Source organism: Alnus glutinosa, chromosome 4 (genome assembly GCF_958979055.1).
Source record: "Alnus glutinosa chromosome 4, dhAlnGlut1.1, whole genome shotgun sequence".
NCBI lineage: Eukaryota > Viridiplantae > Streptophyta > Magnoliopsida > Fagales > Betulaceae > Alnus > Alnus glutinosa.
The window spans coordinates 29,742,282-29,754,628 of NC_084889.1; the positions used below are offsets into that span (position 1 = coordinate 29,742,282).

Genomic DNA, 12,347 nt, shown 5'->3' on the forward strand with positions numbered 1-12,347 from the left:
GAACCAAATAACAACAAAAGATGCTTTATCTTCCATCAACTTCCCCTCGACTCCAACCTCAAAAGACACGAGGTCATAATCCACATCCAAATAGTCATCAACATGGTCCCTCTCATGCGCATGCTCGCAGTCATCATTTGAAAGGTCTTCTCAAGGATTGTCTTCGCATCCACCTCGACTTGGTCTGTCTTGCCAGACAGTAGCGGAGGCGAAATCTGTCTTAGTAGGGGTGTAATTAAAATAATAAAATATGATAATAAATAATTTTTTTTATTCTTTTTATATACTATATTTTTATTATAATACATAAAAGTATGGTGATTACAGTTCAAAATATAAGTTATATCATAATATATGTATCACAAAAAACGTATCTATCAAACTTCATAAATATATGCCAACTTGATATATCAGTTAACATATAGGCACTAATACAGAATTTTATTTTATTTATAAAAAAAAAAAAAAAAAACTTTAACCCTTACAATTCAAAAAGGGCAAAATGGTAATTAAAATTCTCAAAAGACAAAATTCCCAGACAAATCTCCAAATCTTTACCTAATCTCCAAATCTCCAAATATTTACCAAATCTTCTCTCCCGATCACCCATCACTGTTCCATGCCTCATCTCTTCATCCTCCTTGCCAATCGTCCACCCTTCTCACCTTTCGTCATCCATCCTCCTTTTTTATGGTGTTTTAAGCCACTGGAGATAAGGCAAAAGCTCCATCTACCCCTCTATCCTTTCAATTCTTTACATGTTTTCTGGTTTGTCACCACACAGCGTCTGTATCTGGTCTTCCGCCCCTCACTGTGTTCTCTGTAACTTTTGGAAAGGTTTTATGATTGAAATTTTCGAATCTAGATCTACTCTCCTCCTTCGATTTTTACACGACACGCTCCTCACCAACGGGTTCTCTGGCGTCCCCGGCTTCCACCGATGGTCTCCGGTTCTTCCACCGCCGCCTGCTCCCCAACGCATGGCTTGCACGCTCCAGAGTGTTCCTCGCTCTGGCCGGCGCATGACCACCCCGTTTGCTCCCACATCCTCCCACCACTTCGGTCATCTGTGGTTCCGGGCGAAATCGGCGTTTCCTGTTGCTGAGAGGCCTCCCCTCGGCGGCCCGTGTACCTCACGCGCTGTCACGGATGGCTCCCACTTCTTCCGGACTTCTGCTGTTACTATTTGTGTTTTTATTTCTTTGTTTTTTGGGCTTATTTGTTGTAACCCTCTCCCCAGTTTACCCATGTTTTTGTGTTTGTGTCCTTTTGACTCAATACACTTGTGGTATCACCTTTATTAGTGACCCCGACTTTGTGGCATCAGTGTCTCGAGCCAAAGGGTCCACTTTCATTCTTTGTTTTAAATTTGGATTGCCCAAGCCCTGTTTTTGTTCTTTTAAATTTTCATTGTAATACTTTCTGATGTACTTAAAAAAAAAAAATAAATAAAAAAAATAAAAAGAGGTTGATTTAAGATAGGAGTCAGGTTATCTATAAAAATAAAAAATAAAAAAATAAAAAAGATAAGATAAGATAAGAGTCAGGTTAGTGACTAAGAAAATATTTGGCCTTTTGTGATATAAAGAGTCAGGTTGAGGTGGCGAGATGCACAGTGGTGTTGACGTGGAAGACAGGGTTAGGAATGTACATGTAGCCTTTTGTGATGGTTGCGTTGATTCTCCTCCACTGAGATTGGCAATATTACCACGGTTTTTTTTTTTTTTTTTTTTTTTTTTTTTTTTTTTTTTTTTTTTTTTTTTTTTAAGTAATAGGTTAACTCCTACGCTTCCAGAATTTAAGCACTTATTTTGTCTAAAATAAGAAGTTGTGAAAAGTTTTCCAAAAAAAAAATGCTTTGGGTATGTTTGTTAATGTGTTTTTGAAGGTTATTTTATTTTTAATTTTTTGGTTTGAAAATGTGTTTTGATGTGATATAAAAGTAAAAATTATTTTTAAAAGTGTTTCTTGGTAGGGTCTGGATTGGAAAAAATGTTTTTTTTTTTTATTATAGAGTACATATGCTTATTTTGAGAAGCCCAAACAGACGTTAATTGTAACGCCTCCAAATCATTTAATTAAAAACAATACGAAGATTTACCCCTAGGTTACAATGTCACCATATTCTCTTTTTCTCTATTTGCACAATGACATTACAATTATATAGTCCGAGCGCTAATCACCATTTATGCACAACAATTGTAAAACCAAAATAAATCTTCTCAATGACAACTAGATCCACCTTTAGACCTGCATCAAGTCGAAAAGAAATGCGTAAGTCCACGATATAGTAAGTAAAATTGTCAGCAATAGATAGCTCATGCAATAAATTAACCAATTATTAATGACAGTTATGAAAAAAAATACATGTTTATAAATATGCAAATAATTGCATTTTGACATAGAAGCATTTGCAAAAATAAAGTTCAAATGTGGTTTTAAGCGGTTCATTAGTTGGGGAACATTTTATACTTCGAAAAATCACGCATCAGTTGGAAGGTAGAAAATCATGCTGATGTGCTATACATAAATAATAGTTTGGCCTATCCGTGTACTTAACCCCTTCATGGTAGGGGTAGCGCGTCCCGTGGGACTTAAGGACAACCTTGCGGCTAACGGGTGAAGTATCATAGCAAGCCATTCCCTTGTTGTTCAACAGAATCTGACCCACAGGTGCTATTCAACTAGTGATGCAATCAGAGGTGACCCCACCTATAAGTGGTTACTCTGCTCATGATAGCTCTTAGATCTTGAGTAGAACTCACGCACACATCACACGGCCATAAGGTCAAGTCTGTATTGTGTAGTATGCCTATGCTACAATCTTTGATAAACGATTTTGTAATATAAAATTAATAGCCATGTCAATCCATCACTTAACATCTGCTAATAGTAAACATAATTTTGCAAGCTAATTGACGGGGGTAAAATAGTCGACCAATAATATTAATGTTGAACTTAAGGCTCACAACATGTAGATAAAGGGTTTCATGCTAGCTTGACATGCAAAGTTATAAACATAATATTTCCATGCCAAAAAAGATTTAGTCATTTAAGCATTTGCAGGTGATTATTTACCTCGAGCATTAAATTTCAAACACGAGCTTCTTGTGAAGGTTCTAGCTTCTTACTCTGTATCACACTCTAATGTTACCCAAAGTTCTAAGGTAAAAATCCTAATTTGCACTTAAGACCCTAATTAACATATTTTGTCCCAAAACCGTCTGGACCTCCCGAAAATCATTGGGATGGCTGTCTCCATCGTTAGGATGATTTTCGACACCGTTTGGATGTTTTTGCTCTAGAATGCATTTTTCTAAGCTTTCACTCAACAAACTCCTATCTTTCCATTTTCCCTAGACCCTAAAGTGGTCTAAAATCCTAAAGGTACTTATTTAACACAACCCATCGTTTTTTCCCATTTTCCTCTTGCTAAACAGCCTAGAGATGTTATTATATGACGAAAGTAAGGGGCCATGCACCGACAAAGGTCCAAAACTAAGACTAGCCCCTAAAGGGTCAAGCTTTCATGTAAAGTCTAGTTTTTTTTTTACCAAAAGAACCTAACTTTCTAACAATGATCAAGAAATTCTAAGCAAACACTTAAACTAACACGAAATAAAGCTCCAACATAAATTACAACATGCAATGCAAGATCAAGTTCAGCTCTTTTACCACAAATATCTCCTAATTAAGCCTCCAAAACCAAGCAAATTTCTTTCTCTCTCTCTCTCTCTCTCTCTCTCTAGGGTGGAAGGGTGGCGAGTTGGGGGTTTTGCTAGGGTTCCACAGCCCTTAATAAGGTTTTCCTCCACTTATCTAAGCTTTTAGATATATTATTGTTGCATGCGCACTATGACCGTCCGAACAGTACTTATCCATAACTATTAGGACGATTTTTCTAAAATTTTGTTATCTTCTTCTTCGTGACATCGTTAAAGTGTTGTCTAGTGACTTATGTGGCATCATTAGGACGATCCACGGATCGTTCATAAGATTTTTGAAGAATTCAAATTTTAAAGTAGTTTGAAAGCCCAAATTTTTTTATCTAAAACTACGTACTTTGGATGGTTTAGAAAATCCACAACATTCATTCATTGTGTTTTTTTTTTTTGGTTTTTTTTTTTTATTAGCAAATTAAACATATCTAAATATTTGTCAAGTGTTTTGGGCCGAGCATTACATATGTAAAGACTACTTGTAATAATTTTTTTTTTTTTTAAAAAAAAAAAATTAAGAAAAAAGAAAAGATAAGAAAAAGTCAACCGAGGTGGCCACATGGCCATCAACACCACATCACGGCCACCCTACTCCACTTAGGGTGGCTACACGACCAACCTGATATATATATATATTTTTAAAATAATAATTTAACTCTTCTACAAAAGTTAGGCACATATTTTGACAAAATATTCCGACAAGAAGAGAAATAATTGAGATTTATAAAAAAACTGTTTTGTGTTTTAAGTTCTTCGGCCACCACCTATTGCATTTTCGGTTTATTGTTTTCAGGTTTCTTTTATTTTTTTTAATAATTCCAGGGGCAATTCGGGCAGTTCGATCAAAAAAAACTTGTAATAATGTCATAGTTCAACAGGGTTAAGTGTCACTTTTAAAAGTTTGGTGGCTAAGTACATTTTCCCCTAAAATTTCATATATATCTTTTCAAAAACCAAAAGCCAAAAAAAAAAAAAAAAAATTAAAATAATTATTAACAATTAAAATAATTTACCTGAATTTATATGATCGAACCCTTAAAAGTGTGCAAATATTGCCATTTATGATCACCTTCTGCCGTTCTTCGTTGATAATTTACCAAAGGAATTCCTTGATGATAATGACCACACGTTAACAACACAACCAATTCTTAACCATCATAGAAACTTTTTTTTTTTTTTTTTAAATAATAATAATTTTTCCAGCAAATCATATATATCCAAATAATTTATATATATATACCTGCATTTTTGTGGAACTGTCCATGAGGATGGTGGTGATGCCTTCATACTTGGGGGCAGTGACATAAATTTGCTCCAATCCTCGAGCAAAATTCTAAGGTCATAAACTTTGTTCTCAAGGCCAGTGCAACAATTTGCATGCATTGTACAAACTAGGTTTAAATCTCTACTAATCTCACAGAACCCACCAAAGTAAGCAGTATCAAGGAACCTCATTTTCAGTCCAATCTCCGTGATGAATGGATCACCCTTGATCTTGTTAAGTACATCTTGATCATGATTCCCTGGATATGCTTCTCTTGACTTGTACCAAAACTTGTAAAAATTAACCGTCCGATTGTTAGACTTTACGTAGTTGAATCCTCCATTTGGGTTGTTATTTACATCATAAGAGTTCCCATAGAATTGATCACAAGCAATTTGGAAATCAGCATCTGAATAGAACCGTTGAAATGGATCTTGAAGCCACATCACATCAGTATCCTGGCAATCAAAGTCAAACGGAGATGATTTATTTTATGATTCAAATTAGATTTATTAGATCTAAGATCTAATGCTATGTACAATATCGTTGGATCGTACAACAAAATCTTTATTGCAAATCCACCATTGAATCTGTGGAACCCACGTGTATGTGATCTCATGCATGATTCAATGATGGATTTGTACATCGATCTCTTTTATAGAGATAAACAAAAGATGTGCAAAAGAATGAAACCAAACATTTTCCTAAAAATTAAAGTACTAATTGTTAATTATTGTATGTTACCATACGTCCAAGATTCAATCAAGTAATTAAGGCACACGAATAAGATCAAAGATATCAAGAAACTAAAAATACTTTTGTTATTCATAATAATCTAGAAGAAGAAAAAAACCGTTAGACCTACAACTCTTTTACAACTTGTCGAAACGCGTCAACACGTGACTCCAATCGTGTCGAGAAGTTGTAAAAGAACAATACGTAAAAGAGTTGTAAGTGTAGCATTAATCAATAATTCAAATACTTATTAACAAGAAAGAGAAATTAATTAAGAGAATATATACCGTGAAAACAAAGTTGTAGCCCATCTCAAGGATAGAAGCCAAAAGCTCAATTCTATCCCACATCATCTCCAAGTATGTTGGGGTCATGAAGAAAGCCTCACGTGAAAAGTTGGCTCCTTTGCTGTCAAGATAATAACAGTGAGAGTGTAAAGCTAAGCAACGGGCATATGCCTTACGGTCCAAGCATATTACGACCAAATGATTCAAAAGCCTCTGTGTTCCATTCCCAATTCGAAAACTCTCCAGAAAGAGATCAAACATAGAACTGGGTTCTGCCCATGCCTCATTCAAAGTAGTCAAGATAACGGTACTGTCCTCCATTGATGCATTTCTTAGAACTCTATCCAACTCAACTTTTGCCTGGCAATTCAAATAAAATATGGGAAATGAAACAAAAATCCAAGTACATATGTGGGTTTTACATAAGATTGATCATCAATCGATAGGAGCAATAAATTAGTTTGATTGTGACAATAAGGATATATATACTAGTCTTTCCCTCTTTCTATCTCTCCAGTTAGATAAGAAAAATATATATGCCAGCACCCTGAGCCATATAGCTATGAAAATAACAGAGAGAAGCGAAACATATAAACTCGGGATTAGGGATGACAATTTGTGTTAGTGTATCGGGTTCGGATCGTGTTCAGACACGGGCATAAGACTATATAGGCCAATCATAACTCTAACGTGCTAATTTTGTAAAAAAATGTCGGTCTTACTCAAAACTAATCAACTGAGTGAGGATGTCAAGCCATAGTGATCATAAAGGAGCAGAGAGATTAGAACGCAAAGCAAGTCGAGCTGAAATTGGCATGTGCTACTAATCGATCAACGACTAGTTTCCTCCATATGCCTATCATCCATATAAGCACAGAGAGCTTAGTTTTAATCCAAGCATCAAAGGTAAACATGAAACATATTGCTTCAACTAGGCCAAGTGGCCCAGCCTTCAAATTAATTGCTCACATGCACTGGCCATGGCCTCATATTACAGCGACACTACTAGTGTGACACTAAGGTGGGTAGTCGGAACCCACCTAATTTAATGGTTGCAGTTATTAGATCTCACATCGAGAATGGTAGTAATAACTGACCACCCTTAGAAATTTGGTAGGGGTGGCCGACCATGCACTACCAAAGGTTGGGTCGACGCTGCCCATGAGAAAAGTTAGACAAATTATTTTTTGGATGGACTCGGATTACCACGTCAGAAAGAATATGAAGTTAGAGGAATGGAAGGGCCCCTAGCACTTTTCAAAGAAAAAGCATGGAAATTTTGGGCTCCTTATTGGAGTGTATATATATATATATATATATATATATATATACTCCAATAATTGAATAGGATATTCTCGTCTAATGGGTCACAGGTCATGGCACAAGTGGATCCGAGATTGATTTAATTAACACCTATCTAATATAAGTTAATTATAATCCCAAACTTTAGCTGTACTTTTCATGTTTAAAAAGGTAGAGTACTGCAGTAATTAGGGGCCCGTTTGGCTATGCGAAAAATTGTGAATACCGAAAGAAATTATTTTTTGAAATTATTTTTGGATGGTTTAGAAAACTTAGAAAAAGTTGAATAAAATCTTAATAGAATTCGATCTTTGAAAAGAAATTTCTCAACCAAACATGCCCCTAGATTCCCTATAATTACAGTGTTCGAATTGTAAGAAGGAATTAAAATTTCCTACAATTGAGGTGTCTAAATTGCATTACAATTCAAGTAAGATGGAACTGCGGAGTCCACCGTCCTAGGCAACCCTACTACCCTAGGTGCAAGGTTCACCTATCCGGCCTATAGTCTCATTCTTTGTAGGCTACCTGATCACTAGAATTCAACCACTTCATTGCTTTTCATATGCTTAAAAGATATATGTCACTTTTTAGAGGCTGAGTTGTAAGAACTCTTACAACTCAATTATACAATCTAATTTGTAAAAAAATTCTCTCCGTGGCTACAAAACACTTAAACTAAATTAATGACAAATGCTTTTGATTAATAAATTGTACCAAAAGAAAATAGAAAAGATTTTAATTTTATATGTTGAGAAATGCTATTTTTTCATATTTGATATATTATATATATATATATTTTTCAAATCAACAATTAAATATGTAAGACTCATGTACAACATGTCTCTTATAAGTTTTACCAAGATACAAATTTAACATCTTAAAATTAGAGGACTAAAAAGATATTAAAATTAAACATCAGTAGTTTATAATAATTAAATAGATAAAAAAAAATTCAATAATTATCCTAGTTACTTACAAAAAAAATAAAAATAATATTTGTCATAGTTTTATTAGGTGGCGTTGAAATCATTGACCCCACAAGTGGGGCCTCTGGTATTGACTTGACCTGTCTACCATTGGTTCGAGTCTTTCTTTTTCTAATGGAAGTTGCTTCGAGTCCTTGGGACCCAGCTGAATCCGGCTCAACCAACAAAACTATAAGCCAAGGGTAGAAAGGTCTAGTAAAACATAATATGTAAACAATTTAATTGAATGGAAAATGCTTAGAATAATTACATAAACTGACATTCACCGGCTCAGAAATATATATATATAAAAAAAAAAAAAAAAAAAAAAAAAAAAAAAACTGACAGTGACAGACTATTTAACTGACAAATCGAAATTTAAATATCCAAAAAGCCGTTAACACAAGAAGAAGGATAATTAAATTCTTCATTTATTAGCTTAATAAAAATGGTACATTTATTAACTGAGATTAAATTCGTCTTTTTTTTTTTTTTTTTTTTGCCCTTTAAAATATAACGATAAATAAAAAGGAAAGAAAATTATATATAAAAAGCCTTTTATCTTATTTTGATTTTAAGACTTGGGTTTTCATTTAAAAAAATAAAAAATTAAGACCTTTGTTTTAGTCCAATTTTCAATCTAAGACTTCTATTACCTAGTATTTCTATTAATATTGAGTAATTTCTTCACTTATATCCTCCCAATTTTTCTCTTTGGTCCCTCCGCCTTTCCTCTCTTTCCCTTTTTCTCAATTGGTAGCTATCTATACATTGGGAGGGTATAATTGAAAAGAAAAAAAATTGTTCCGAAAAATTAAGGCAATCCTAAACTAGACTTAGATTGAAAATACATCAAAGCTTAGGTCTTAAAAAAAAAAAAATGAAAACTCAGGTGTTATTGAGGATATGCATGCGTGATTTGCATGAAGCTTGCTAGAAATTTCCTATAAGCCTGATTATCCGAACAATTTTCAGGTAGTTTATACACTTATTTGGACAGGTGAATCTCATAAATTTTTTTTCATATTTATTGTTCGAATTATTATTGCTCTTAATAATAAATATAAAAAAGTAGCTTAAAATAAAAGGCAATTGACGTTGACGTTGGATTGATTACATCCACATATTCTCGGAATGATCAAGGTTTTGCTTGTCCTGTCAAAAACTACAAGCCATGCATTCTCCCCCATTATCCCCCTTTTTCCATCATCCATAATTCCAAAAAAAAAAAAAAAAAAAAAGGTTTGTTTTGTTGTGTGGGCTTAATCTTTTAGTAAGTGATGATGTAATATTATTAATATGATACCATCTTAAATAATTATTTTTTTAAAAAAATAAATTTAATTATTTAATTAATATATTTTTCACACCAATAAAAAAAAGAAAAGAAAAAAAGAAAGAAAGAAAAAGAAAAAAGACAGCCACTATTGTGTTAAGCGATAAAGCCGTTTCAAAGACTTGATAAAAAAAAAAACGCTTAGAGAAAAGGAAAGCAAGTCTTCATCAACAAAAAATATTTGGAAATAAAATAAAAATGAATAAAAGAAAGAAATTGAAAGATTTATGTATAGGCAGGCAAGAACTGAAAGAAGAAGAAAAACTCACCGGAGGTGGTGATTCAGAGGCACGATTATAAGAGCCGGGAAGAAACTGGAAAGGGTAGGCCGAGTTATAACGAAGCAGGCCTATTAAGGCGGCTGATCCCACAAGTAAAAGCATGGCCTGGACAACCCGATGGAGGGCGAGATGGTTACCGGCGGAATACGATGGCGGCTTATTGTCGTTGCTGGGGTCAGCGGCGCCGGCGGCTGAGTTGCTCATTGCTGACGATGGTATTCTTCAATCTTCAGAGTAGAAGACTAGAAGCACTAATTTTTCCCGTCTCTCGTTTCTTCACCATCTATGGCTGCAATGTCAATGTCAATATTTTTTATAGCCCAAGAAGAGCTGGCTCTTTTATTAATTAATGTTGCCCGTTCTTCTCACTCTTCTAAATTAATAAGCTATTGAAAATTAATATGAATTATTGAATTAAAAAAATAAAATACTACTTTATTTTTTTTTTCTTTGAGTAAATATTACTTTAATTTAGCCCACTATTCAAAACATAGGCACTAAGAGAGAGAGAGAGAGAGTTGGAACTTGCAAGTAGCAAAATAATGGTGAGCTTATTTTAAGGGATTGATTTGGGTTATTTTGTTGGATATTCCTTCCGGTGGTGGACCAGCCTTGTGAATATAGGTGGTCAAATTGAAAGAAAAAAAGAAAAAAAAAAAAAAGAAAATTGGGGAGCAAAATTATTAAAAAAAAAAATTATGAATAAAATTTATTTATTTATTTTTTTTAAAAAAAGAGAAAATTTTGAAGAAAATTTTCAAGCTTGGGGGCTAGAGTCCCTGGCCCCCATGTAGGTCCGACCCTAATTCCTTCCACTTGAGTTGGAATAATTTGTTTTAAATTAATTTATGTGATGCAAGACTAACATGTTTTTAGAACAGACGTTCATTTAATGGATTGAAAAAAAAAAAAAAAAAAAAAAAAAAAAAACATCAAATCCAATTTGAAGTATCAATTATTCATTAAGAGGGGTTGTTAAATTCAATGACTATGATTTAAGAGTAATGTTAGAAAGTTTAAAAACCATATTTTTAATCCCCAACTATTTCACCACGTTGCCATTCTTTTTTATTTTTTTTCCTTTTTTTTACGAGAGCTAATGTAATAGTTGATTGGAACTAACACGTTAGCCAAGTGAAATTATAATGAGATAAAAGTATAATTCAATGGAGGTGTTGTGAAAAAAAAAAAACTACAACTGGTCCAGATTTAATTTCACTATTTCTGCCTTTCTCATAAAATAAAATAAAAAAAACTTTAAATTAAATTTAAACAGTTAAAAAAGTTACAGTAGCACATAAAGATAAATCAATTTATTTTAAAATGTGGGATTTAAAAATGTAATTTTTAAACGTTTGAAAAAATTACAATTTGACCTTTAAAGACGCAGTTTAGCCTTTAAAATTGTGCGTTTTGAAAAAAGTTATCCCTTGCCTTCGATTATTAAAAAATAAAAAAAAAAAAAGATTTTCTGTATTTTTGTTAGAGCAACTTACTATTTTTTTTTTTTTTTTTTCCTTAAACACGTGATACATTGGGCATTGGGGGGAAAGACTCGGATCCATCCAGCCTCCAGGGAGGACGAATCTGGGCGATGGTTTAGATTTAGGGAGTTTTCGTTGACTTTTAATATTCGAAAAAGAAGCACATGTGCGTAACGTGAGGGAGTTCGATAACTTTTTTTGATTGGGTGAAAGGAAGCGCCAATTGTGACGTTTTGAAGGCTCGACGAACGTGAGTTAAACCCTTTTGTATTTATTTCTATGCTACTTTCTTCGAGGCACCATACTTGGCCACCTCTTTACGTAATTATTGACTATTTTTCCCTTTTTCTTAAAAATAAATAAAAAGAACCACCAAATTATGTAAATAAAAAGTATTTTTAGTTGCCTCACCCAAAATAGCTTTTGGTGATGCAATTTAATGAAAACTCACAAAAATCACTCACATATATTAAAAAAAAAATAAAAATTAAATAGTGAAAGAATAAAGAAATCTTAAAAAATATTATTTAAATGGAATAGTGATCGTGAATAATTAAAATGGTGAGGCTGTTGGGGGTGCTTTAAAAAAAGTGGCTCACCAGAATAGAGAAAAAAAATAATTTTTAGCTATTTTGCCTAGTAAAATTTGGTGAGGCTATAAAGAATGCTCCGGATCTAATTTTGTGAATTTTTTTTTTTTTATTTTTTATAAGGGATAAATATATTTTAGCCCTCCAAACTATCACCATTTCTCCGGATGGCCATCCAAACTACTACTTTCTGATTTTTTGGCTCCATCAATCCATTTATGCCGTCAATTTTAAACAGAAATCCAAAAATACCCCTCCTACACTTTGAAATTTCCACAGTTAAGGGAGGGGTATTTTTTGAGTTTTTGGCCAATTTCTGTTAAAATTGACGGCATAAATAGACGGATGGGGCCAAAAAATCAGAAAGTGGTAATTTAAGGG

General features: G+C 33.4%; 1 protein-coding gene across 1 annotated transcript; it reads right to left on the reverse strand.

Annotated features, from left to right (window-relative positions):
* Positions 1-2,050: 2,050 nt before the first annotated feature.
* On the reverse strand, positions 2,051-10,262 carry LOC133867307 (uncharacterized protein At4g15970-like). The gene is made up of 5 exons (XM_062304033.1): positions 9,881-10,262; positions 6,006-6,365; positions 4,960-5,441; positions 4,733-4,827; positions 2,051-2,250 (listed from the first exon to the last, which is right to left on the reverse strand). The coding sequence occupies exons 1-4, from the start codon at positions 10,094-10,096 to the stop codon at positions 4,785-4,787; spliced, it is 1,101 nt and encodes a 366-aa protein (XP_062160017.1). The 5' UTR covers positions 10,097-10,262; the 3' UTR covers positions 2,051-2,250; positions 4,733-4,784.
* Positions 10,263-12,347: the final 2,085 nt, after the last annotated feature.